This window comes from Mycosarcoma maydis, chromosome 9 (assembly GCF_000328475.2).
Source record: "Mycosarcoma maydis chromosome 9, whole genome shotgun sequence".
NCBI classification, from domain to species: Eukaryota; Fungi; Basidiomycota; class Ustilaginomycetes; order Ustilaginales; genus Mycosarcoma; species Mycosarcoma maydis.
In genome coordinates, this window is record NC_026486.1 from 549,779 (window position 1) to 574,994 (window position 25,216).

General features: G+C 55.2%; 9 protein-coding genes across 9 annotated transcripts; 4 read left to right on the forward strand and 5 right to left on the reverse strand.

The window, feature by feature from the left end:
• Positions 1 to 162: 162 nt before the first annotated feature.
• UMAG_03571 (acetyl-CoA C-acetyltransferase) lies at positions 163 to 2,076 on the forward strand (the record flags this gene model as incomplete). Its single annotated transcript, XM_011391704.1, has 3 exons — positions 163 to 219; positions 356 to 726; positions 1,278 to 2,076. 3 exons carry the CDS (start codon positions 163 to 165, stop codon positions 2,074 to 2,076), a joined length of 1,227 nt encoding a protein of 408 aa, XP_011390006.1.
• Positions 2,077 to 2,254: 178 nt separating this feature from the next.
• Positions 2,255 to 3,835, reverse strand: UMAG_03572 (uncharacterized protein; the record flags this gene model as incomplete). Its single annotated transcript, XM_011391705.1, has 1 exon — positions 2,255 to 3,835. One exon carries the CDS (start codon positions 3,833 to 3,835, stop codon positions 2,255 to 2,257), a length of 1,581 nt encoding a protein of 526 aa, XP_011390007.1.
• A 457-nt stretch (positions 3,836 to 4,292) lies between these two features.
• UMAG_03573 (uncharacterized protein) lies at positions 4,293 to 5,813 on the forward strand (the record flags this gene model as incomplete). Its single annotated transcript, XM_011391706.1, has 2 exons — positions 4,293 to 5,438; positions 5,553 to 5,813. 2 exons carry the CDS (start codon positions 4,293 to 4,295, stop codon positions 5,811 to 5,813), a joined length of 1,407 nt encoding a protein of 468 aa, XP_011390008.1.
• Positions 5,814 to 6,142: 329 nt separating this feature from the next.
• On the reverse strand, positions 6,143 to 8,104 carry UMAG_03574 (uncharacterized protein; the record flags this gene model as incomplete). The annotated part of the gene is made up of 1 exon (XM_011391707.1): positions 6,143 to 8,104. One exon carries the CDS (start codon positions 8,102 to 8,104, stop codon positions 6,143 to 6,145), a length of 1,962 nt encoding a protein of 653 aa, XP_011390009.1.
• A 2,360-nt stretch (positions 8,105 to 10,464) lies between these two features.
• Positions 10,465 to 12,732, reverse strand: UMAG_03575 (uncharacterized protein; the record flags this gene model as incomplete). Its single annotated transcript, XM_011391708.1, has 1 exon — positions 10,465 to 12,732. One exon carries the CDS (start codon positions 12,730 to 12,732, stop codon positions 10,465 to 10,467), a length of 2,268 nt encoding a protein of 755 aa, XP_011390010.1.
• Positions 12,733 to 14,539: 1,807 nt separating this feature from the next.
• Positions 14,540 to 18,322, forward strand: UMAG_03576 (sulfite reductase subunit alpha; the record flags this gene model as incomplete). The annotated part of the gene is made up of 1 exon (XM_011391709.1): positions 14,540 to 18,322. The coding sequence occupies one exon, from the start codon at positions 14,540 to 14,542 to the stop codon at positions 18,320 to 18,322; it is 3,783 nt and encodes a 1,260-aa protein (XP_011390011.1).
• A 305-nt stretch (positions 18,323 to 18,627) lies between these two features.
• UMAG_12234 (putative Autophagy-related protein 12) lies at positions 18,628 to 19,563 on the reverse strand (the record flags this gene model as incomplete). The annotated part of the gene is made up of 6 exons (XM_011391818.1): positions 18,628 to 18,687; positions 18,798 to 18,860; positions 18,958 to 19,050; positions 19,139 to 19,182; positions 19,304 to 19,411; positions 19,530 to 19,563. The coding sequence occupies 6 exons, from the start codon at positions 19,561 to 19,563 to the stop codon at positions 18,628 to 18,630; spliced, it is 402 nt and encodes a 133-aa protein (XP_011390120.1).
• A 738-nt stretch (positions 19,564 to 20,301) lies between these two features.
• UMAG_10573 (60S ribosomal protein uL30) lies at positions 20,302 to 22,165 on the forward strand (the record flags this gene model as incomplete). The annotated part of the gene is made up of 3 exons (XM_011391766.1): positions 20,302 to 20,321; positions 21,039 to 21,150; positions 21,539 to 22,165. The coding sequence occupies 3 exons, from the start codon at positions 20,302 to 20,304 to the stop codon at positions 22,163 to 22,165; spliced, it is 759 nt and encodes a 252-aa protein (XP_011390068.1).
• Positions 22,166 to 22,869: 704 nt separating this feature from the next.
• Positions 22,870 to 24,756, reverse strand: UMAG_10574 (uncharacterized protein; the record flags this gene model as incomplete). Its single annotated transcript, XM_011391767.1, has 1 exon — positions 22,870 to 24,756. One exon carries the CDS (start codon positions 24,754 to 24,756, stop codon positions 22,870 to 22,872), a length of 1,887 nt encoding a protein of 628 aa, XP_011390069.1.
• Between the last annotated feature and the right edge of the window lie 460 nt (positions 24,757 to 25,216).

Consider the following 25,216-nt stretch of genomic DNA (forward strand, 5'->3'; position numbering starts at 1 on the left):
CCTGAGACGCGTGCGTGATTGCCTCCGTACCGAAGTCGTACGTTTCTTCCAAAGCCGCGAGCAGCCAGATCGATACTTGAATCGATTGGTTGATGCTCGCCCCACCTTTTGCATATTCTCAACACCCAACTCTCCCTGCACATCCTTCTTTCTCATCCTTCAATGCCAGCTTTCTACCAAACCGCCGTCCGACGACTTTCTCAGACAGCTAGAATTATGGTAAGTCTGCATTGCAGTCGCAAAGTTGCACCTACACACACGTACTCCGGTGCCCGCAACATCCAGATTGACTGACTTCTCGATACCACCCCTCTCCTCTACGCTCTACAAACGGCATCAACGATGGACACATTAGTCACAAATCAACGACGTCTTCATCGTTTCCGCCGCCCGAACGCCCATCGGCTCGTTCAACGGTGTGCTCAAAAAGGCCACCGCTCCTGAGCTCGGTGTGGTGGCCGTAAAGGCAGCCATCCAACGTGCCGGTCTCAAGCCCGACCAGATCGAGGAGGTCTACATGGGCAATGTGCTCCAAGGCAACGTCGGTCAGGCTCCCGCCCGTCAGGTTGCGCTCAAGGCTGGCTGCCCCGACACCACCGAGGCTACCACCATTAACAAGGTGTGCGCTTCCGGTATGAAGGCCATCTCGCTCGCCGCCCAGAACATTGCTCTCGGCCAGCGCAGTATCATGGTCGCCGGTGGCATGGAGTCTATGTCTAACGCCCCGTAAGTACCGACAAAAGTATCGTTATCCAGGCTCTCATTGCATCAGCTTTAGAGAAAGCATGTCTCTACTGCAGAAGAGGGGGAGCGTGCGCTGAGGTTGCTACTTCGAAGCGTTTGTTTGGTGCTCTGGCCTAGACGGCTCAACCCAAGCAAAACTCTTGGCAAGGGCAAAAGCTGGACCGGTACACCCGCATTTTTATTTGCCGTTCGGATCGAATTCGTGGTGTCGGCCTAACATTCCAGTACATGTGGGGAAAATGTCGTTCGGACGTTGGTTTGCCCGCCTGGCCCGAGACTCTCGACTCGGGTGTCATGCGCGGCGCCAGTCGACGCCAGGCTACAGCTTGGGATCAAGGATCACAAGCGAAAACTAGCACATATGAGGAGGCCCATAGTTGCATTCGCACAGGCTGTTGGCGTCGCGACATTGCCTTTCGAAAGAGAGCTACAGGGGAGTGAACACCCCAACGGCGGCAGTTGAGTCTGTCTCAGGAAGCTCTTGTCTGACATTTTTCCCTTTTTGTTTCTTTTGTTTCGTTTGTTTCGAACAGCTACTATCTTCCCCGAGGCAACACCTACGGCCATGTCCAGGCGACCGATGCGATCGTCAAGGACGGTCTGCACGATGTCTACAACCAGGTGGCCATGGGCAACTGTGCCGAGAACACTGCCAAGAAGCTCTCAATTACGCGTGAGCAGCAGGACGCCTTTGCGATTGAATCGTACCGTCGCTCCGCCGAGGCATGGAAGGCCAATGCATTCGCTAACGAGATCGCTCCTGTCACCATCTCGGACAAGAAGGGCGATGTCGTGATCAGCGAAGACGAGGAGTACAAGAACGTCAAGCTCGAAAAGATCCCATCGCTTCGACCGGTGTTCGACAAGAACGGAACCATCACTGCTGCCAATGCGTCGACGCTCAACGACGGTGCTTCGGCCGTTGTGCTAGCTTCCGAGGCCGAGGTGGCCAAGTTGGGCATTAAGCCTTTGGCCAAGATTGTAGCGTTTGCCGATGCAGCATGTGCACCGATCGACTTCCCCATTGCGCCCGCTTATGCCATTCCCAAGGCGCTCGAGCGAGCCGGTTTGACAAAGGACGACATTGCTCTGTTCGAAATCAACGAGGCTTTCTCGGCTGTCGCGTTGGCTAACAACCAGATGCTCGGCCTCGACGCTAGCAAGGTCAACGTTCTCGGTGGTGGTGTTTCACTCGGTCACCCTATCGGTTCTTCAGGTGCTAGGATTGTTGTTACGCTGGCCCACGCGCTCAAGCCCGGCCAATACGGCTGCGCTGGTGTCTGCAACGGTGGTGGTGGCGCTTCTGCTATCATTATCAAGCGTGAGAACTAATAAGTCGCTCGCTTCATGACAGGAAACATTACACAATGTTTTCGCCCTCTTGCTGTGATGGCATCGATGACAATGTAGAATTCCGACGCATATGCTCTTATGGCAGTGCAGCGGTACACGACATTTGCAAATGGAGGCAACAAAGATTGCATTGCAACAGGATGACAGTTTGGCACGATCAGGTCCAGGCAGTAGCCTGATGTCGCAAATTGAGTAAAAACGCATTGACCCTTCTGACCTCAGCCACCTCTTTGGCCCAATCATCCATCTCCTTCTGCCTCTCCTTGGCCTCTAGGGTGAGCTTGGCCAACTCGCTTCGCTTGGCGAACACCTCCTTTCTCAATAAGCGTTTCTGCCTTCTTGCTCTGATCAGCTGAGAGATGAGCGTGGTACGGTTGTCAGTTTTTTCGCTCAAGTTGAGGAAATTGGACCTCACACTTTTACGAAGCGACTTGAGAGCGAGGAAAGGCGCTTTTGCAGGTTGCTCTTCGATAGCGCTGCGAAGTTCGTCATCGACAATGGACCAAATGATGTCGACATCGTTAAGGTATTTGCCGGATTTGCGCTTTTTGGTAGTGCGCAAAGATGCGTCGGGATCATCAGCATCTTCGGAGGCGGAAAACACGAGCGAGAGGGCTCGCTTGAGACGTTTTTGCATGTCACGTTCCGGTCGGGCTGCTCGTGCCGAGGCTTGAGCAGCTGCGTCACCTCGTTGCCGTTCCACCATGGTTCGATCCATGACGGTCTCATCTGCGAGTTCTGAGGGAATCTGAACGCGCTCACGTCGAGAGGAAGACGATTTGGGTGGTCGACCTCGCCGTTTGGCGGCGGCAGCTGTGGCAGCTGCCTGTTCGTACAGCCTTTCTTTGTCGGGACTGCCTTGCCGACGACGTTGACGCGCGTCCAGCTTGCGTTGTGCAGCACGCCCAGCTGGCGAATTCGGGTCGGATGCTATGCTGAGGCGAGACACGCTGGTACCACCGATACTTGGACGCATACGACGCACGGAAGTATCGACGTGCGACGCAGATGCAGCCGGCGACGGGGTCATGGCCAGCGACGCGTTCTCATTGAGGTCCATTCCACCGGCGTCCCATCCTGTCGATACTTCCATGCTTCCACCCGAACCACTGCCACCGACACTGGCACCGGCGCCAGAGCCTGAAAAGTCACCGCCAAGCTGACTGCCCAGCTCGTCATCCTGGTCGCCCAGAAGCAACGGATCAATGTTGGACATCGATAGCGGTTTGTGGCCTGCTTTGCGAATGCGCAATGGAGCGGGTGTGCTGCTAACGGGTCCCGATTGCCGCGACCTTGCTGCACGTCGGCCCGACCCCATGCTGCCGGATGCGTCGATGTGAGGAGAGTAAGGCACCGCATCATCGTGTATTGGCAGCGGTGAAAATGCGTTGAAAGAGGAGCTTGCGTCGAACGATGTTTCTGCAACCGCAGTTGCAGCCGCTGCGGCAGCTGCAGCGGCAGCCTTTTGTTTCGGACCTGATCCTCTTGGTCTACCTGGCCTGCGCTTTGTCAATGAGCCATCTGTTGAAGTGGAAGCATCTGCATTGCCGCCGAGAGTCGAAGTGGCAGCAGCGGTCTGAGTTCGGCTAGGCGGCAGCTTGAACTGAAAGTCTCGCTGCATTGCGACAGCTGTACCGGCACCACGCATACGCTCTTGTCGACGGTTGGCGAAACGGTTTGCTGATGGTCGACCATTGTTGCCAGCGTCGCCGCGCGAGCCCGACGCTCTGGCGCTCATTCTTGCTGAAAACGGTGAAGCTTTATCTTTGCTGCAGATATAGGAAGAAACGTGCGCTGGAAAGATAGGCCGGATAGTTCAAGACGTGATTGCAGATATTGCGATGCTGGATTGCGGGTGTGGGGCAGGATGAACGGGTGATGATGGTGGAAAGATTCACGATTGTCAATGGCATACACACACAGAGGCGCGCTAGCGCGTCGAACAGAGAGGCGTGAGGCGTGAGGCGAGAGCGTGGACGCGTTTGGTGAAATCGTGAATCCTGCACCCTGCAGCTGTGTGGAGCAGCAGTCACGAGTTTCGATTTTCCAAAATCACAGAATCGTGAATCACAAACGTGAAATGCCCTCGTGACTATCCAGAACAACACTCGTGACTCACAACTCGGATCCGTCTCATTCGCCTCTACATCCATCATCCACGCCACATCCAGCCACTCTTGCTTTTATCGATCACGATGCCGCCGAAGAAAGCGCGCAGGCAATCTGCTGCCGAGAAGTGGCAATCCTTCACTTCCAGCGTCCTGCCTCGCCCCACAGGCCGACCACGTAAAGATGGCGCTGGCAACGTTTCGCTCAGCTCGACCGTCGGCGCACCCACCCCGGCCAGATCGAGAAAAGCAGCCGACGACTCGCTCGCATCCACACTGGCAACCTCTACACCTGCTGCTGTACCAACACAACGCGGCAGACCACGTAAACACGCGCTCACAACGCCCGGATCACGTGCACTCACTTCAGCGGATACCACCACCATCGCTTCTACATCCTACAGTGTTGTTGCACCAGCTGCTCGGCCACAGGGTCGTCTATCAAAATCAAAGCTGTCTGCTCCGCAGAGTCGCGCCAATGTGTCGTCTTCCAATAGTGCATCCTTTTCTGACCAGTACAAGAGGCGCGGTCGTCCACCGAAGAACGCTTCGGATGCATCGACTTCAGTCTCGCAATCCATGCCTAAGCGTCGTGGTCGACCCTCTGAAAGCGTAAACAAGCTCACGTCGACCCAGATCGGACTGCCGAGGAGCCAATCTTCCAAAGCACCGCGATACGTGAGGCCCGAAGTGGAGCAAGCATCAGGCTCGGAAGTCTCGCTCATCGACGGTGCCTCTGACGAAGACGATGATGCATCCGAAGTGGATCACGATCAATCTGGCGAAGAAGAGGAAGCTCTGTCGTCGGAAGACGAGGCCAGACAGGCGTCAACAACGCGAAAGAAATCGAAACGCAAAGGCTGGCCTAGCGAGATCGAGAGGCTGCGAAAAGGGCGTAGGCTGAGCGTCGAAGAGCGAGAATGCGTCACTTCGGAAGGCGGGCTGATCTGGAGGACTGCCATCCCGCTGCTCAACTCGATGCCCAAGAACATCCGATCCATGGTCGCCGACAGTCTGACGCGCGCACTCAACCGAATCGATGGTAAGCTCGAATCTGGACTCGTGCCCCCGCTGGCACGTATTCCCCAGGGCACCACTGCTGCGTCGGCAACACGTCGTGATTTAGCCAGCAGCATGCTCTCCTGGCGCCTGGAGGAGGAAGCTTCGCTTTTGCGCGCTGAGAATCCGGCTCAACCGGTCGACGTGATGGAATTGGGTCTCAACGGTGATATCGTAAGTTGTGCCTGAACTCTCTATTCAGCCTGACCCTGATTCTGATTCTGACCCTTAAAATTGACTGCCACTGACGCTGCTCGATCTTCCATTGACTACCTTGCCAATCCACAGCTCGAGCTAGAACAGATGCTCCTCCCTGAAGCAGAACACATTGTCGAACTCTCGAAAACTCTCACGCATCAATCCGAGCATCTCGAACAGTCGTCTGCGCGCATTGCCAAGCTCAAACGCGACCGAAGACTCATCAAATCAACAGGCTCCACTGACTATCCCGCCAACCTCGAGGCGAACGAGCTCCTTTCCGTCACAAATCAAAGTGCGGCGCTGGATCCCAAGCTCAGCTCCTTCCTCCGCCTGGCACATCGCGCTTAACTCTTATTTCTCATCACTTCCTGTTTGTCCCTTTGCTCATCCGCTGCAATTCCACCGTTTGCCACCTCATGCACAAATTTACACCATCGCTTGCAAATCAGAAACCACCCTTCTACTGGAAATGGAAAAAACGATGGTGGGATTGGAGAAAACAACGACAAAGACAAGAGATTGTTCTGAAAGAAAGCCGAAGGAGAGAAACAAAACAAGGATGCATAGAGTGCCGCAGACTTTTGCCAGAAATGTACAAGAGGACGAACGACGGATGCCGAGATGAGTCACGAATCGAGAGAGTAGAGAGCAAAACTTTCCTTGGATGCGCAAGGCGCTTAACGATCGCCAAACGGATCGGTACGGCTCTTGGAGCTACCCGACTCGCTACCGTTGCCTGCAGGGCCCGGTGGTGGGGTGAGACCCATTCCCAGATGACCAAAAATGAGGTCCTCATCGAGTTGCGTCGAGCGCGCTAATGCGCGGTGGCTAAAGTTGGGCATGACGTTATAGCTCTGCTGGTGCCACTTGGTCGAGTTGCCCGACGAAGCGGCGAAAGCGCGTCCGGCTCCGACACCCGCCATGTTGCCGCCGAATTCTGAAGTTGGCATCGACGAGACCGAGGCCGCACCCGATGGCAGAGGAGGTGCATCGGCAAAGCCAGCCGACATGGAGGCCACCGACGGAGCTCGCGAGTAGTTGTTGCCACGGATCGAGCCTGCGGGTGTAGCATGGCCCGATCGGGTCGGAAGCACGGGTGTGCGATTCAAGCTGTTCTCGCTGGGGGCAATCGAGGCACTGCTGGGTCCAGCTGCCGAAGCAGGTGCGACTACAGGTGCGCCTGCGGGCTGCTTTTGGATCACCTTGAACGAACGTGATGGCGAAGCGGGCGCTTCAGATGGGCTGCTCGACAGTGGCGATGGTGTTAGACTGGTGACGGGCGCCGGAACGGAAACTGAAGCTGGAGCGGCTGCTGCAACGGGCTCGGCGACAGCTTGTGGGTAGGGAGGCTTGCTAGTGTTGCCTATATCCTTTGAAGCGCGCTTGAAGCCCCATTTGCTGCCATTCTTGCCCTTGCTGTCCTTGTCCTTGCTGTCCGAAGACGCCATATTGGCAGTGGCGCCGGCTGCTGCTGCAGCAGCTGACGCAGCGGCAGCATCAGCGACGCTGGATTTTTGCGCAGACTCCATGGATGTGGTCGTTGACGGATACGTTGCTGGCGCCGAGTCCTTTGATGCGGGCTGAGAGGTAGCCGCAGCGTTGCGATAAGCAGCAGATGCGGGAAGCGCTGGGACCGGAGGAGGCGACTGCGAGGATGGCACATTTTTGTTCAACGATTCAGACGAGGGGCTTGAAAGGGAGGCGCGGCCAGCAGGCGATGCGGCACGCGACTGTTCACGCGATTGCTTACGAGCCGCAATGGCGGCAGCGCCGATACCGCCAGCAGCGGCGGCACCAGCGCCGGCTGCACCCAGTGTGTATCCAGGCTTAGAAGCAGCCTGGTTGTTGGCACTGAGCAGATTGGAGGAGCCAGATGCGGCACCCGATGCAGTCGAATTGGTGGGGTCGGCAAAAACGTTTTTGGTCGAGATATCGCGCATCATGGGTGTGTTGGCCGTCTCGGGAGCAGTAGCAAGGGACGTGGTCGAATCATTATTCGGAGCACGGAATGCGGCTTCGTCGACCTCATCGTTGCGGAGACGGCTCTGCTGGGCACGTTGTTTCTTCTTCCTCCTCATGAGGCAGAAGGCAAGCAAAGCGAGAGCAAGCAGAGCAACGACACCACCCACGACACCACCAGCAATAGCGCCGGTGGAGGAGCCTGAGCTGGTGGAGCTGTTGCTATCACTGCTGGAGCCTCCCGAGTTGGAGCCAGAAGCGCTGGTGGGCGAGCTGGAAGCTGCCGAGGAGGTGGTGATGGTGGTGCCACACTGGAACGTGATCGGCTGGGTGACGGGAGGGTAGGCGGGGAGGACATCACCGTTCTCGTCGAGCAGACGGAAAGTGATTTGCTGCAAGCCCGATTGAGTGATGGGAGTGAAAAAGGGTGAGTAGAAAGTGTACGTGTTTGTGCTTTCGTAGACGTCGTTGAAGGCGACCTGAGAGATCTCGGTGTTGTTGTTGGGGCCAGGGAAGAGACCTAGAGCCGAGGCAACGGAACTCTCAGGAGTGGTGACGGCAAGGGCGAAATTGAGGTAAAGACATGAGACCTGAGTGACTGTGACAGTGAAAGCACGTGCAAACTGGACCTGAACCAGCAACGCGGCGGCCAAGAGGCCGAGCCATGTGAAGAAGCGCATGCTGAGGATGGCGTCCAGGACCGGCAATGATGTAGCTCAACGAGGAGCTACCCACACTTGAAAGCGCTGATACGCAGTAGCAGAACAGATCAGATGGGATGGAGTATTGCAATAAATGGACGACAGGGCGGCTGCTGGTGTCAAGGCCGTGTGGGTCGTGCTGTCGCCGTGGCTACGGCCGATCGAAGAGGCGCAGGCGATTGGTGATCAAGATGTCAGGACAATGCGATGAGAAGGGACGCTACAGGTGGGAAAGATGTCGAAGGAGATCAAGATGGTGAGTGAGCTGACGATGGTTGGACGAGAAGGGTGAGCAAGGAGGGGAGACAGTCAGCGGAGAATCGAAGGCACGCAGCGGCAGGCCGAGGCAGCAAACTGGATGAGAGAGACTTGACCATCGGGATTGCTGCGACAGATAGTGTGGAACAGTGTTACCGTGCTGTGCTGCCGAATTCGTGAACTGGTTTTGGGTGACAGTGTGTGTAAAAACAACACAGCCAAGCCTTTTGTGGCTCTTCTGCAGGTAAGCTCGTGCTCGTGCTCGTGTTCGTGCTCGGTTTGGTTGCTTGAAACTTAATCAGCTCAATTCCAAGCCAACACATCAACGATAATTCACAATTCTGATTTGTGATTCTTGTTTGTAACAATCGTGAATGTTTTTTTGCTAAATTCAAATCGGTAATCCCGAGGCAGTAGCTTGTCACGACTTAGGCAGAACAGGAGCACAAAACATAGACGAAAAGGGGTTCAGGGTCGCTTCGCAAAAACCAATACCAAGCAAGTGTAAAGAGTAAGTTAACTAGCGTTGGATGAAGTTTTGACATGTGTACGCAGAGCTGCCGAGAGAGGCGGCTTTACCGAGACACAAAACTAAAAATGTGGCAGGAAGGAAGAAATGCCCAGCTCTTGCTGCCTGCAAATCTCATCTTCCGAATCTCCATAAGTTAACTGAACGTATACGCGCACATGCCTTTAACAGGCAGCTAGCTGCTCCAAGCTCCACGCTCCCTGACAATTTCGAAAAAGCCACGGGCCAAGCAAGCCAGCGGAACATGAGGTGCTCTATGCGGTATTACCCACCTTTTTTTTCGGCAATAGTCATGAGTAGCTGGTTGGACGTGCTCTAAATAACAAGGCGTTTCACGATTGCGCTCGTCAAAAGCGAAAGAAACAGGCCTAAAAGTTGGCCCCCGCTCGCGATCTCGGCATGTGCTTGGTATCACGAAGGAAGAGGGGGGAAACGTTGCGATCTGATGAATGCAGATTCGCGCAAATCTCTTGGCTAACAATCGTGAATCGTGAATCGCGAAGGATTTCGTGTTTGCGTCGTCTTCCCTACGAGGTGACGTTGTCTTCAAAGCTTGGCACGTCGAGACGCACCTCACCCAATCGTGAATGTTCGCAAGAATACGTACCAACTGGCCTCCTCGTCGAACGCGCACGCAGTACATCGAACCACATGCAGTAACTTCTTTCGATTGCCGTGTCTATCAGTTGACTAGCCAAGCAAATGGCAAGGCACCTGAGCGACACCATGTCTAACGTGAACCAAAGCTGTCTTTCAGCCCAAAACGAGTCGTGAGTGTGAGGATCACGAATGTGAAGAGCGGGGGATCCGCGACGCATCGCGGTCACATCTGTAAAATTGATTCAACTCGATCCATTTTCGTGACTGGGCATCAGCACGCAGAGCTGCTCGAGGTCAAGAAGATCGAATTCAGGGTCTTTGATCGATCTCGCTCGCAGCGCAGCTGTCTTCGCTCAGTCGTGAGTCAAGAATAGGCTGGCTTCTTGGAACAAAAAGGGTTCGGATGCAAGAGAAGGAAAACGACCTTCCAAAGATTTGCAGAGTTAGGCGATGGCCAGTGCAGAGCCTCAAGTCGCGCGCGGCGTGGCTACGCTGTTGTTGACACCTTTCACACACAGTCGCCTCGGACTTGTGAGTCTCGTTCAGATAAAACTTAAGTCGGTCGCTTGTGTCGCTATGCCAGATCAGAACGATCGCCAAGCACCGCAGTCTCATCCACGTAAGCGGTGCACAATCTCTACTTGGTGCCCTTCACTTTGAACATCTGGCAATCCGTGAATGGGGGCTACACATGTAGAGCGGAGAAGCGCGACGAAACCCGAGCCTCACGCGTCTGTTTTGTGCACCTCTCTTTGATTTTTGAATCCTTCTTGAGCCTCTCGCGGCAACAGCACCAACGACACTCTGTTGATAGAAGCGACTACTTCGCCAACATAAATGTGATTCATTTGATAGTGATACAGTGTTCTTCATCAGTTCGATAGTGCAATACAGTCGAGAGTCGGAAATTGAATGTCCCGCAACCTCCAAGATGTAGCAAAGTCAATAACGATCAGCGAAAGAGCTGGTCCACATCCACCTCATTGGCGGCGCTACCGCCTTTGGATCCTGGCTGTGGAGTCCTTTTCATCGTCCACTTTCGCAGCCCGCTCGTCGGCTTTGACTTTGACCTCCACATATCGGCTTCTCCGTCCGCCTTGGGCGATTCCGGCATCGGGTTGGCCGAGCTGTGAACGAACCCGCTGAGGTCCAGAGAGGGCGGGTGTCTGTGCTCGGCCACGCGTTGCCTAGTAAGCTCGCTGGCAGAAGCGGTGGCGCTGACGCCTGGACTGCTTGTGGTCTGCGCGGAGGGACGATCGTTCGAAGCAGGCGTAAGGCCGGCGTTCAACAGAGGCGAACTGCGAAAGACCTTGGTGATCGACTGCGCTGACCTGCTGCGTTCCTTCCAAAACGGAGGACGTGTGGGCGGCAACGCTGTCTGTTCGGGCACCTCGTTTGCTTCAGGCAAGAAATCGGGCATCTGCGGTTGCTCATCAACATCGAGCATCTCAATCATCCGACTTCCCGTCTTATTGACACTCGACGTGCTACCACTGGGCGAGTGCCGACCCACACGTCTCCCTGCAGCTCCTAGACCCGACTGTTCTTCGTTATCAATCCAGAAATGGCCGGTTCGCGAATCGCTGCTCATGTTCCGGCTTGGGTCATTGGCATGACCGTCTTCTTCAGCGATCGTGGGGGGCCCTTGATCGTACGCATCCGATGAACCGACGACGCACAGTTGGCCCTTGACGGCGCCAGTGTAAGTGTTGTAAGTACCATCGCTGTTAAATGTTCCGCCGTTCGAAGGGTCGCTAGATTGATGCGTGCCAGTGCCTGGATCAGCTGTTAGTCGAGGGGAGAAAGTATTGTATGCAGCTGGCATCGCCTCCCTGGCTGGAAAGGATGTGAGCGGGGCGAAGGAGTTGGAACCCTGCACCATGAGCGGACTCGAAGCGGGGATCGACGGAAGCCTAGGCGGGATGCTGCGTTCCCCTGAGCTGCTCAACGCTGCGGAGTGCATCGAATGGTGCTCGGCGCTGGCCAGCTCGGACACTGCAACTGAGCCAGGAATTGTGTTCAGATTCGACGAGAAGCCGGGAAGGCCAGCAGCAGGTGGTCGGCGAGGTTGAAGGTGATCGACTTCATCGTGCAATTGTGCCGATGCAGCTGGAGGCATGGCCATCATACTCACGTGGGAGCCTCGACGACTGCTGGCGTCTTGGGGGGAAGCGGCACTCGACCAAGACGGCTCACCCACGTGAGCGTTTTGAAGTATACCGTACGTTCGGGCTGCTTCGCTGACAGCGGCGTAGTCGGAAGGCGCTGCACCCAGTGGCAGACTAGATATGTTTGAACTGCCTGCATGCGTATGAGGGCCGAGCGCGTTAGCAGGCGAGTTCTGTGCCGTGGATACAGCGCTTCCACTGTGATACGCCGCCGCAACTGAACCTGCAGTCATGGATCGAGGATCAACGCCAGGAGACATGTGCGGCTCGTAGTAGGCGGTGCGGTGCACGTCAGGATAAGCGCCAGCGAGGACAGCTGCGCTTTCATGACCGTTGATGTGATTGCCATTCGTCGATTGCCCGTAGTGGCTGCCATGGGATTGTGCAAACGAGGTCGACGAGCCCATGACAAAGCTCGGGGCAAGAGATGTAGTTGAAGGTCTGTGGACGTGATTAGAACGACCGTCCAATATGGCAGCACCGTTTAGCTGCGAGCCACTGTGAAACGATCTCTCGGTGCCGGTGCCGGTATCAGCACCGGAGCCCAGCAAAGGCATGGACGAATTGGCTTCCGTCGTGAAGAACGAGTTGCTGTAGTTTACCGAAGCTGGACGCTGTGCGTTTGTGGGTTTGGGAGGAAGTCCCGCAATGACGGCGGGCCTCTTTTCGGTTGTGTCATCAGGGAAGGGGTTGGCAGCCTTCTTTTTCTGATTGGAACGTCGCTTGTAGAGGCAGGCTAGGAATAACAAAAATGCAAGCAGAGCCGCACCTCCCACCGCACCTCCGACGATGGCTCCAATTGGAGCCCGACTATTGGTGGAAAAAGACGAGTTGGTGGCTGGAGAAGAAGGAGAGGATGAAGTGGCGCCGTTTTCAGAACTTGACGAGATGAGAGGATCGCTGGATGTAGTACGGGAAGAGCTTGTAGTGGCAGCCGAGGTTGGCGCGCCTGTGATAGAAGAGAGAGCGGACGCCGCGATGGTCGAGGTGATCACCACTAGGGACTCACTCGCCGTCTCGGTGACTGTGACTGGAACTACAACCAAAGACATGACGTGCGAAAACTAGCCACCGACGCTTTTCGGTGTGTTGGTCTCAGTCTCGGGATAGGGTGTCTCGCACCGCCTGGATGCTGAATCGACCACAATTTTCGACCTTTAAAAAGGCGGGGCGAAGCAGAGGGCCAAAAGGTACTGCGAATGCAGGATCTCGAGCGTGGTAGTCAACCCGTGTGTCCCAGTGTGTTGAGGGTCGTCGATGACATGAATGGTCAGCGAGGTAGGTGCTGGAGAGTGGCGATCAGGACTGCCAGACTTGAAGCGGATAAAAGATATCTGTGAGGTTGTTTTTTTGAACTTGAGCGTCGCCCGAATGATGGACGGCCAGTGGAAGACGGCGGCTGTATCTCACCTGAACGTGCTAGGAGGAGCGTTACGCTCAAAGATCGAAGCAAACTGGAATCGATGAGCAAGGACGAGAGGAGGAAAAGAACAGCTACGAGCTAGATCGAGCTGTGTTTGAACGCCGTTGTGGAGACCAGTCTCGGCTGAAGCATGGTGCGGTCCAATCGTGAATCTCACGAGAGGGCTACCCGTAATCTCCACCCTCTCATGTCTGGTTGATTCAACCGCCTGGATACCTTCGCAGGATGTCAAGTTTATTATCGCCGTCGGTTGTGGCCTTCGCCTCCGCCTCCGTCTCAAAGATCCAGACAAGAGCCACTTTGATACAAGGTTCTCGACGTGATTTAAGGATTGTGAATACTAAAGGGTGCCGCACGAGGAAGAGCAGCTTCCCACTGTCACGCATTTAACCCGCCTCTCCTACGGAACAGCCTTAACTAGGCACGGTGATGCCGCCGATATTCACGATTGATGCCACACTAAGCCGCAGAAGCGAGCGGAAGCCACTCGCTGAAAATCAGACGACATGCGCAAAGGGCAAAGATTTCGCCGCAACTCCGGCGAAAGATGGCGAGAGGGCGAAAGCCAAGTGAGAAAGCCACGAGTGGCGCGGGATATCTTACAGCTTGCAACGTAAATCAAGAAACCGTGAAATCTCAACAACGGCAACTTGAGCCACCCGTTTTCTATTCTAGCTGACTAGTGATTTCCACCTGCTTGCCAGCCAATCTATATTTGGAAACGCATGCAATCCTCAGGAACGGGGGCCGCCTTGCAGCATCGAGGGTCCATCGCCAAGCTGACATAAGACGACCAAGCCGTAGGTGATCGACGCGCTGCTGGCACGTCAGATAGGCTCGGCGTGGACCATGGAGTGACATGGCTAGATGATGAGGTAAAAAACATTCTTGTATGATGATAGAGGCGCCACGATCTTCAATCTTTATACTATCACGAATGGTAACGTGATAGGCAAACGCTAAGAATCAATGCCAAAAAAAAAAGGCAAGAAATGGGGGACTGAATCGAGCTGAAAATTCGTCATCTAAGCCACTCCAAAGATCCGATAAAAAGGGGAGAATAAAAGGTGAAGAGGATGTTAGACCGCTCACAACATTGAGAGGAGGCGGAGGTGCACGGTGAGGCCATCAACGACCGAAATTGCGCCATTTATCTTCCCCGCCCAAAATTTCGAGGTAGAGTTGCAGCTCTCAGGCGAACATGGGAGCTGGACAGCTTTGTGTGATTTCTTCTCGCGTTGGAAGATCTGACGGGGATGGCGGGCAGCGTCCAGTCGGACCCTTTTTTTGTTCAATCGATATCTGGCTCCCGCTGCTGTCAAGCACAGAGCAGCGTACGGCGGACTGCTGACAACTTGACCTTTCTTCTCTCCCACACCCTCCTCATCCATCTCGCCAACTCTTGTGTGCGTGGTAAGTCTACATACACACTCAAGATGGCTGCTACGTCGTCCCAGTCGCTCTACCAGAGCGCTGCGATCTTCGCCGGTGGTCTCGCCATCGGCGCCGGTACGCTCGCGCTTTCGCGTGCCGCCTTTGCCCCCGCTCACAAGCCCAACAAGTCGATCAAGCGCAAGGTTTCGGATGCCAAGCTGCGCACTGCCGACGCCTCCAAGTCCAGCTCCACCGCCGTCACTGCCAAGAATACCGCTACTGCCCTTGCCGGCATCACCGCCGATGGCCGTACCGACCCTCCTGCTTCCCAGCAGCTCGACCATGTTGACGCCAAAGGCGCTGGCCCTGCTGCTCCTGCCAAGCCTGAATTGCCTGGACATGTCGCTCCCAACGGCGTTGATGCTACCGCTGGTGGCCAGAAACTCACTGGTCTCGTCAACGCTCAGCCCATCAACGCTGCCGCTCCTGAGCCCGAGCCTGCCAACCGCGCCAAGCATGTCGATGCCCGCATGGATCTCAGTACCGTTCAGGGCCCTTCCGAGGCCGAGACCGCCGCCAAGATTGCCGCCCAATCTTGGTTGCTCGGCATCTCCAGCACTAAGCTCACCAGCACCGCCGCTATCGACTCGATTGCTTACGGCAACAGTACCGCCATCTTCAGCTACGAGAGCCAAGCCAACGGCGGTTTCGGCTCCTTCAGTGAGCAGGAGGCACAACTCGCCGCCGAAAAGGGCTGGTTCAAGGGCCGCCCCTCGGTTTTCAAGATGCAGACCCGCTCCGGCGCCGGCAACGCCATCATCGGTTACCTTAACGCCAAGGGTGGTTCTTCCTCCACCGAGCCCACCAAGGTTGTGACCGCGCTCACCAACGCTGCTGGCTTTGCTGCCATGGCTCCGGCGCTCGTCTCGTACCACGGCTCGGATAACGCCAAGCTTGTGCTGCAGGTATCGGCCGCTACCCACGCTGCCGAGCACGGTCAGGAGCTCAACATCACCAACGACTACGCCTCGATCCTCTCGACTGCTGCTGCTCTTGGCGACTCGTTCGAGGTCGTTCTCTCCGCTACTCGTCAGGAGGCTGTTGACCTTGCCCAATACGCTTACCAGTCGCCCAAGAACGTCGTTCACATCTTTGATGGTGCGTTTGCTGGTCGCGAGGTCGGCACGCTCAACATCCCCACCAAGGGTCAGAAGGTCGACGCTCCCGAACCTTTCCTCTTTACCGGCTCGCCAAAGGCCCAGACGGTCCTCGTTGTCCCCAGCGGCTCTCACAGCCAGGCTGCGCGTGCTGTGCTCGTCACTCTGCCTCCCGCTGTGCGCCACAACGTCGCCCTCCTCTCGGTTCGCAGCCTGCGCGACTGGGATGAGGCTGACCTCCGCAAAGCGCTCCCCAAGTCGGTCGAGAGCCTTCACGTCCTCGAGGAGGTCTCTGGCGGTGTCGTTGCCGGCCAGCTTTACGAAGACATTGTCTCTTCCGTCTTTGACGTCGAATTTGCCGGTTCCGACATTCCCTCGCACGTGTTCCCTCTGGCATTGGCTCCAGGCCAGAACTTGACCGCTGCCGAGCTCAGCAAGCTGCTCGAGACGCTGAGTGGCAACCACAACGCGGCTCTCAAGCTGCAGGACGTTATCGACGAGGCCGACGGCGACCACGCCGACCTGCTCGCCCTTTCCGGTGCTTCGGTTCTTTCTTTCTTCGACAGCGAGATCAGCCCCACCGCTCCTCTAGCCCAGCTCACTGCTCGTGCCATTCGCGACCGTGGCTCTGACACCCAGCTCCACGCCCGTCTGCTGTCGCGTTACGACAACTTTGAGGCATCGGGCATCCTCCGTTCCGACATCATTCTGTCGAGCCGTCCTGAGTCGGCTGCCGACGCGCCCATCGTCCTTGCCGCCGAGGAGAACGTCGCCAAGGTGCTCGTGGTCAGCGATCCCGCCACTACGCTCAGAAGCTACGCTCCCTTCCAGTCGCTCGCCCGTGGTGGTACTGTCATCTTCAACACGCCCGGATGGGATGTCGCCGAGCTCGACTCGAAGCTGCGCGCCGAGGACAAGCGTGTACTCGCCCAGAAGAGCGCCCGTCTCTTGCTTATCGATGCTGCTGCCGTCGTTGAAAAGCTCAACACCAAGACCGCCAACGCCAGCGGCGGCAAGGCCAAGGTCGGTGACAATGTCGTCCCCGCTGAGATTGCCGCCGCCGTCCTCCTTGTGGCTGTTCTGCGTGTCCAGCTCAACATTTCTGGTGCCGCCCTCGCTGCTTTCCTCAAACGCGTCATTGGTACCGCTCCCGTGGGCATCAATGGCGTCGAGGGTCTCGTCTTGGCTGCCGAGAGCGCCATTCAGCTCCATGCCTTCAACGACGAAGAGTGGTCCCGCGCTGAGCCCATCTCGGAGGCCGAGCAGAATGCTCCTCTGCGTCCTACCCAGATTCGCTACAACGGCTTCGGTCCCAACCCTGATGCTGCCACCGTTGGCATTGAGGCTGCTCCGTTCCGCAGCACCTGGGCGCAGTCTGCCTGGCAGCACCTCTTCTCTGAGGCGTACGATACCAAGCTTGACTCCCTTCGACCGGACCTGCCCGAGCAGACTTGGGTCGTCGAGGTTACCGAGAACCGACGTCTCACCCCGGTCGACTATGACCGAAACGTCTTCCATATGGAGCTCAGCACCAAGGGCACTGATCTCAAGTACGAGGTCGGCGAGGCTCTTGGTGTCCACGGCTGGAACGACGAGGAGGAAGTCGCCGAGTTCATCCGATGGGCCGGTTTCGACGCCGACGAGATCGTCAACGCTCCCAGCCTCACCGAGGCGGGCAAGCACGAGAGCCGCACCGTCTTCCAGACGCTGCAGCAGAACCTCGACATCTTTGGAAAGCCGCCCAAGCGCTTTTACGAGGAGCTTGGCAAGCTTGCTACCAACCGTGACGAGGCTCGCTGGTTGCGTTTCATCAGCTCTGCTGAGGGTTCATACACCTTCAAGAAGCTTTCGGAGATCGAGACTTTGACGTATGCCGATGTGCTGCGCATGTTCCCTTCGGCTCGTCTCCCTGTCGACCAGCTGCTGACGCTGGTCGAGCCCATCAAGCCTCGCCACTATTCGATCGCCTCGGCTCAGGCAGCCGTGGGTGAGTCGATTCACCTGCTCATTGTCACGGTGGACTGGAAGACGCCCAGTGGCAGCCCACGCTACGGTCAGTGCACGCGCTACCTCTCTCAGCTCAAGCCAGGTGCCAAGGTGACCGTCTCGCTCAAGCCTTCGGTGATGAAGCTGCCTCCTATCGATTCGCAGCCCATCATCATGGCTGGTCTCGGTACTGGTGCCGCCCCCTTCCGAGCTTTCATCCAGGCTCGTGCACACAAGAAGGCGCAGGGTATCGACGTTGGTCCACTCGTTTACTACTTTGGCTCTCGTTACCGCTCCGCCGAGTACCTCTATGGCGAGGAGCTTGAGGCCTACACTCAGGACGGTGTCATCCAGCACATGGGTCTCGCCTTCTCCCGTGACACCTCCAAGAAGGTCTACATCCAGCACAAGATCTTGGAGGATGGCGATCTGCTCACCCAGTACCTCGGTCCCGAGATTGAGAAGCTTGAAGCCGCCGGTGGTAAGGCCGAGGTGGTACTCCAGGACGGCCTGATCAACGACGAGGACGTCGAGGAGGGCAAGAAGGGTTACTTCTTCGTCTGCGGTCCTACCTGGCCGGTTCCCGACATTCACGAGGCGCTTGTGGGTGCTTTCGTTAAGAAGGGTTTGACCAAGGATCAGGCCGAGAAGAAGATGGAGGCTCTCAAGGAGGACGAGCGATACGTTCTCGAGGTGTACTAGATGGTTCTTTCTTTCGGCCAACATCGTGGTGTTCGATTCGCTGTTGTCTCTCAGCGCGGATGCGCACATGTACCAGTTCCAATCGACTGTTTCTGAGATGCCAACCCCTTCCGTTCTGTGTCATACTTTTTCGCTTGTGTGGTTGCCGAATGTGAATGAGCCAAGACTAGAAGCCGACGATGCTTCATTGGGGCAATTGTGATTGATTAAGCTATGAATGGCCAAGCCCTGTGGTGGGTGCGCTTGGATATGGGTATATAGAATCGAACAAATCAAATACGGTGTGTACGAGTACGACGGCGCATCTAACCCCAAGCTGCTGTTGTGCTGTAGTTGACAATCAGGTGACCTTCGGTACCAAAGCACTGCAAATCCGATCATAGCGACATGGCAAGATATAGCGAGATGTTGAAGCGGAGACAAGAAGGTCAGGTCCCAATCTACGTGAAAGCGTGCGCAATGCAATTCGACTTACCCTGTACAGATTGCCCACGGTGTCGTCCGGCGCTGGACTGAAGGAAGCGTTGATGTACAGGAACTGTGATGCATGTCGATGGGATGTACAAAAGAATCGAAAGCCCTGGTCAGGAAGCAGGACGAGGATGAGACATGAGATGAGCGAATGGAGGACCTACGAGGGAGTCGGAAGGCTTGAAGTTGAGCTCTTTACGCAAGAAGACCGTGACAGCCTGAAAGCGATTAAATGCTGTGATGCGAAAGTGGTTGTTCTGTTCATCAGGCGCTAGCGTTAGTGGTCGATAATCGGTGTCGGGTGGTGTGAGAGCGAGGGCGGTTCGGGCTGATCAAGGAGCTTACCTTCATGATGGGTGCATTGCCTATCGCTTTAAATCGCACGACGACTGGGAAAAAGGAGCACAAGCAGCATTGCAATAAGAGATAGCCAAGACAAAGGTCAAGCTTAGTCAGCGATAAGTCTCTGACCAATTGATTGTTGCAGCAACGGGTGAGCTTCGAACGCACCCTTGGATGAATCGCGCTTCTTGTACTGTTCGAGCGCTTGCAAGGCCGCTACCGAGGTGCTCCCTGCGGCTGATATTGTGGCTGCTGACCCAAGCTGCCTGTCTAGCTCTGCCATATTCAATATTCCACAATGTTCAGATCGCAATCGCAGGATGATGGGAAGGTAGGGGTCAGCTCAGCTCAGCTCGATATTCAAGTCGTTAGCAGCAAAACTTGAAGGACGCACCTTGACTTGGCGTCATAGCGCTTGGTACTGTCATTCTGTTGACCTTGTATGATAGCCGTGGAAAGCTGATCAAGGAAATTGCCTCTAGTGTCCCTCTTTTCACTTCTGTAACAGTTGCCCTGTGCTTGCAATACGCTGATCGTTGATTCGGGTGTGTAGTAGGGAATGGTCGCAAACTCGTTGTCTGTTTTCAGGGTCCAGCATATGACATGCAAGGTGACCATTGATCCGAGCGCGATCGTCTGGCATAATGCTTAGATAATCCTTAACAAGGTTGCTCATGAGACATCGGCCGATTCTAAATCTTCATCAGGTGACTAGTCCGAATTGTAATTTGAATTTTTCGAAATGGTCTACAAATTGACAATTCAAGACTTGAGATCACTTTGTTTCTGACGCAAACAGCAATTCACTACAGGATGGCGTCAGATTTCCTTGCCGCTGCAAGGATTATGCGTTTGACTCTGCTCGAGCGAGAAAGCGGTGGGGAGGCACTTCAAAATCTCATGGCTGCAGACAGGCAGTCTGGAGCATCAACAATTTGAAACTTTTCAAGAATTTCGCCAAAGAGGCATTAATGGCAGCAGCCCGCCAACAGATTCTCGGTGCAAGTCCAACCAGGTTGGCTACTGCTCGGGTGAGGTTTCGACACGAGCGATAAAGAGCAAGTACGAGGCAGAGCGTCTGTGGGCCTGGATTCAATATCGAATTTGACTGCTTCTTCGTCCTCATCACCACCTTGTCATCACCACCTCCTTTCCCGTCAAGAACAATGTCGGCTCAGATTCGAACGTATGTATCATTCATATCGAGTGATGCGATCGCCAGGCATGGCAACTAGCAGCAGAAAGAGAGCACAAGCAGCATCGACCACCGACAGCAGCACAGTACACCACCTATCACACTGGATGAGAGATGAGCAGCCACAGTACACACCAGCATTGCTATCTGGATATGTAGCTAGCCCAGACGAAACACATCGGCAGCGGGAAAGTACGAACCGACACCAGCGTTACATGGTAAACGTCATGTACATACGAGCATAGATTCTATTGGCTAAGAAAAAATATTGAAGGAAGGCGGAGACTAGGCGGCACGATGCGATCCTTGTGGTCCAACCTGTCACGTTCCTTTAACGGACTTGGCGATGCCATTCTTCATCTTGCCAACTAATCATCGAGTTTCGGTCGATCCGAATGCAGTCGGGCCTGCCTGATCCGTATCGAAGATTTTATCGACCAAGTGACGGTGACTGCTGGCATCGAGTACGATGGTGTGGCCGCCTCGCCATTCATCCGCACACATAGGCTGCTTCGAGATCTCCCTTCCACCAAACATCTTGATCACACAGCCATATTCCTATTCAGTCATCGCTGCTCTGCTTCCTGTCCGTCCAGCCTCTGCTCATGCCGCGATCGCGCCTCGACTCGAAGTGCATCGCTTCTGCAACTTTTGTAGTACAGCAAATGCTGACATCCTCGGCGCTATTGATTTCCCCCTTTTTTATAGCACCGTCCCCGCCGCTCACGACGTCCTCGTCCCCGAGACTCTCCTCAAGAAGAGGAAGTCGGACGCCAAGGCCCGTGAGGAGAAGGCTGCCAAGGCTGCCGAGACCAAGAAGGTAAGCATCCACTCTCGACATCGACCGAAATTTGCATGAGCAAGCAGGATATGTAGGACGCAAACTATACAGGCACTTCAGGGTGATAGATGGATAGGCCACGCGACAGGTTCAACACAGTGATGCATCACAACCAACACTTCGGGCTAGTCTTCGGACGATGCTGCCGAAATTATACCATCTTTCGGGGCTGAGGTTTACCTTTGATCGCGCAGCTTGCACATCAAAGTTTTCGCACGCCGGAATAGTGTCAACAGAAGACACACCACGACTATGAATGAAAGTTTGCATGGATTGTGGTTTGCGTCACAACTACCACCCGCCACCTTTTCCTTCCGGATCGGTTGTCTGACATTATTTTTACTTTGCCTGCCGCTATCTCGAACAGGCCAACCTCGCCAAGCGCAAGGTCATCTTCAAGCGGGCCGAGCAGTACACCAAGGAGTACCGCTCCGCCGAGCGCGAGGAGATTCGTCTCCGCCGTGCCGCCAAAGCCAAGGGTGACTTCTACGTTGCCGGTCAGCCCAAGGTTGTCTTTGTTGTCCGTCTCCGTGGTATCAACAACATCGCCCCCAAGCCGCGCAAGATCCTGCAGCTCCTCCGTCTCCTCCAGATCAACAACGGTGTCTTTGTCCGATTGACCAAGGCCACCTCGCAGATGCTCCAGCTCGTTCAGCCTTACGTCACCTACGGCGCACCCAACCTCAAGACCATCCGTGAGCTCGTCTACAAGCGTGGTTACGCCAAGGTCAACCGTCAGCGCCTGCCCATCAACGACAACAAGATCATTGAGGAGAACCTCGGCAAGTTCGGCATCCTCTCGATCGAGGACATTGTCCACGAGATCGCCACCTGCGGCCCCAACTTCAAGGCCGTCTCCAACTTCCTTTGGGCCTTCAAGCTTTCGAACCCCAACGGTGGCTTCAAGGGTAAGAAGCTCACCCACTACACCGAGGGCGGCAACACTGGTGACCGTGGCGAGGCCATCAACGCTCTCGTCCGCCGAATGAACTGAGCGCGTCGCAAGGGTGAACGGCGACATGATTTCGATCATGTTGTAGTTTTCTTGTTTCGCGTCTTGGTTTCTTTTCGTCGTGTATCATCTTTTTGCATTGTCCCCTCGTTCTCCCACTATTCTCTGTCAACGGCACTCGAGTCTCTGGATGCGAACCGTTGAGTACCATCTCAAAAAGCGGTCGAACCTCAGTCGGCGCACTGTTACCTAGGCGAGCGAACGCTTGCATCTTGATTCTCTCACCTCCAGTTGGTTTCATCGGGATTTGCTGGGCTGGTGGTGAAAGTTTCTCAAGTTCTGTATTCGCTCATATGCCGCCGTCGTGCGCTGTTCGACCGACACATATCCGTGCCTTTCACCACGAGGATCTCGTCTCTCACTTCTTTTTTGGCTGCCTTCTCTTTGTATACTTTCCCTGTGTCAGTCAAACGGGTTGTGCGAGCGCGAATCCGAGACTGCGGATACTCGTCATTCGACATCACTTCATATAGTCATCAATCATGTAAACCCCCTCCAAAACACATTCGAAACCCAGCAATCCCTCGAACCGGTTCTCCATACATCATCATAGGCTGTCCATACGTGCGTGTGTTGGCGATGTCTGATTTCATTCTCGGCTTCTAGGGCCTAAGTGAGTGTGAATGCATGTCTATCGTTGAATCGCGGTAACGGCGGCCAACGCGATGCCTGTGTGCGTCTGCAACTCAGCTCTTGTTAAGATCCCTGGTGACAGCTTCGAGATCCAATGCTAGAATATCCTTGATGACGACACCGATGTTGGTGTTATCCTGGTTACCGACGAGTCTGTGCGTCTCTGCACCGTACGCGTAAACGTTGATGTCAATGCCAGTGTGTCCACTAGTCGAAAAGCCGATTTCGGCTCTCCTGGCAGCGATATCGGAAATCACCCTCCTGATGCCGTCCAGATTGACACCCGGAACGGGACCCATCCAGTTAAGAGATCGTGAAATGCCATCTGCACGGTGTGCTGTGTTATGTGACTGTCGGAGGTACGCACTAGCCTGATAGAGCGTCGATTCGTCCTGGACCGTTAGGATCTCGTCCTTGACAACTTTCCACACGGCCTCGATTTCGACCTCGGTCGGCTTACCACCCTGGACCTTTCCGCTGAATCCAAGACCTGATTCGCCCAGAATCTTGTCTCGGATGAAGTGCCTCACCAAACTCTCGCTCACCTTGCCATCGCGCGAAGCGACTTTGCCCGTTTCGCTGCGGACGAAATCGATCAGCACAGCTGTCAGAATCGGCGTCGAATGCTTGGCGTTCAGCAGACGCTCCGGATAGTACGCGTAGTTCGGATAGTCGAGAGACAGTTGCCTACCCAACGTCACTCCACCCGTTTCGTGATCCGATGTGGAAATGAGCAACGTTCTCTCGCTCTTGGAGTTGTGCTGATCGACAAATTGCTTGACGAGTGCGATTGTGTCATGGTAAGCGAGCGCTTCGCGTGCATGACAGGCGGGGTCGTTGTTGTGTGCACAGAGGTCGATCTGAGAGCCTTCGATCATGAGGATGAAACCTTTGTCGTTTTGATCGGAAGTGGAGAGAAGCTCGAGTGCCTTGGAAGCGTAGTGCGAGAGCGGTTTGAGAGGGAGTGGTGCGGGAATGTTGACTCGATCGATCTCGTACGGCGTGTTGACCGGTGCGAGTAGAGCCATAAATGGAAGTTGCGGCTTCGAGCGTCCGCTAGCAGTACCGAAGAGTTCGTCACTGGAATGCAGTTGAGAGTAAAGCGAATCAGCCGAGGTGTTGGAAGGGAAAGCGAGACGTACATCCCATCCGAGCTGCTTGGCGTACTCAACCGTATCCTCATCATCTTGTCGACATGAAACGATAGTCGAGTTGGGCAGAAAGGCACATCCACCACCACCGATGGCAAGATCCAAAGTACGTTGGCCTAGGGGATTCTTGTTGCCTCCAATCATCTGTGAAGCAATCAGCGGCTCTTCTGCCCTCGATGCGGCATGGGAGATGAACGCTGCCGGAGTAGCATCCGTCAATCTAGAAGTGACCACCACACCTGTCAGCAAGCCTTTACGCTTGGCGGCTTCAAACACGGTACCACACGCGTTTCCATCGGATGTAACACCAATCGCGCCATTGTACGATTTCTTTGCGCACGAAAAAGCAGTCGCGCCCGCCGCAGAGTCTGTGATAAGCGAAGAAGAGGATCTGGATCGATGCGTACCAACAAGGATGGTATCGAGCGGGAGTTGGAAGGGGCTTTCGCTGTCGGTATCGTTGTTGAGCGCTTGAGCAAAGTGACGCGTAAAAGTGAGCGAGGCAGGACCGTAGCCGTCGCTGATCATGAGGATGATGTTGGTCTTGACGGGACGTGGAGACCAAGGCCAATGCCAGACGCCAGAGGCAATGTCAGAGACATAGTCGAAGCTCTCGCGATGCAAGGCCAACAAGGTCAAGAGGAGGAGAGCAGCTTTGAAGACGTTGGACAAGTATGCTGCTGCACGGAGCCGGATGTAGCGCTGCGATGACGTCTCCTGAGCACGGTGACGACGCGCCGATGAGTCAACGGCACTGGCGGGTCGTGGCAGCTTGGAGTCGAGGTCCATACTGACGACTTTGTAGGAAAGCACACAAGTTTGGATATGGACTGTCTAGAAGCAGAGAGAGGACCCTTGATCGTCGCCAAGGACTCGATTTACGGAGAAGCTCACGCGTCTCTTGAGAAAGAGCTTCACCACTTTCCTTTGCCACGGTGCTTACTCTCTGTCAATCCTGAATCGTGAATCGTGAATCGTGAATCGTGAATCACAAATGTTTGCGACTCACGACTCGTTCACGGTTGTCATGGCACTCACGCGCACGGATGCCCCTGAAATCACGAATCCCGAGTTGGTGCTTCGTGATGCACGCACGATACACGATAACTACGTGATATTCACGATCTCATGATCGTGATTCGTGATTCGTGATTCGTGATTGCTGAAAACGTGTCAGATCGTCGCTTCCACAAAGCCTTAATTTACGCGACAATCACGAATCACGAATCGTAAATTTGTAGTCACGAGT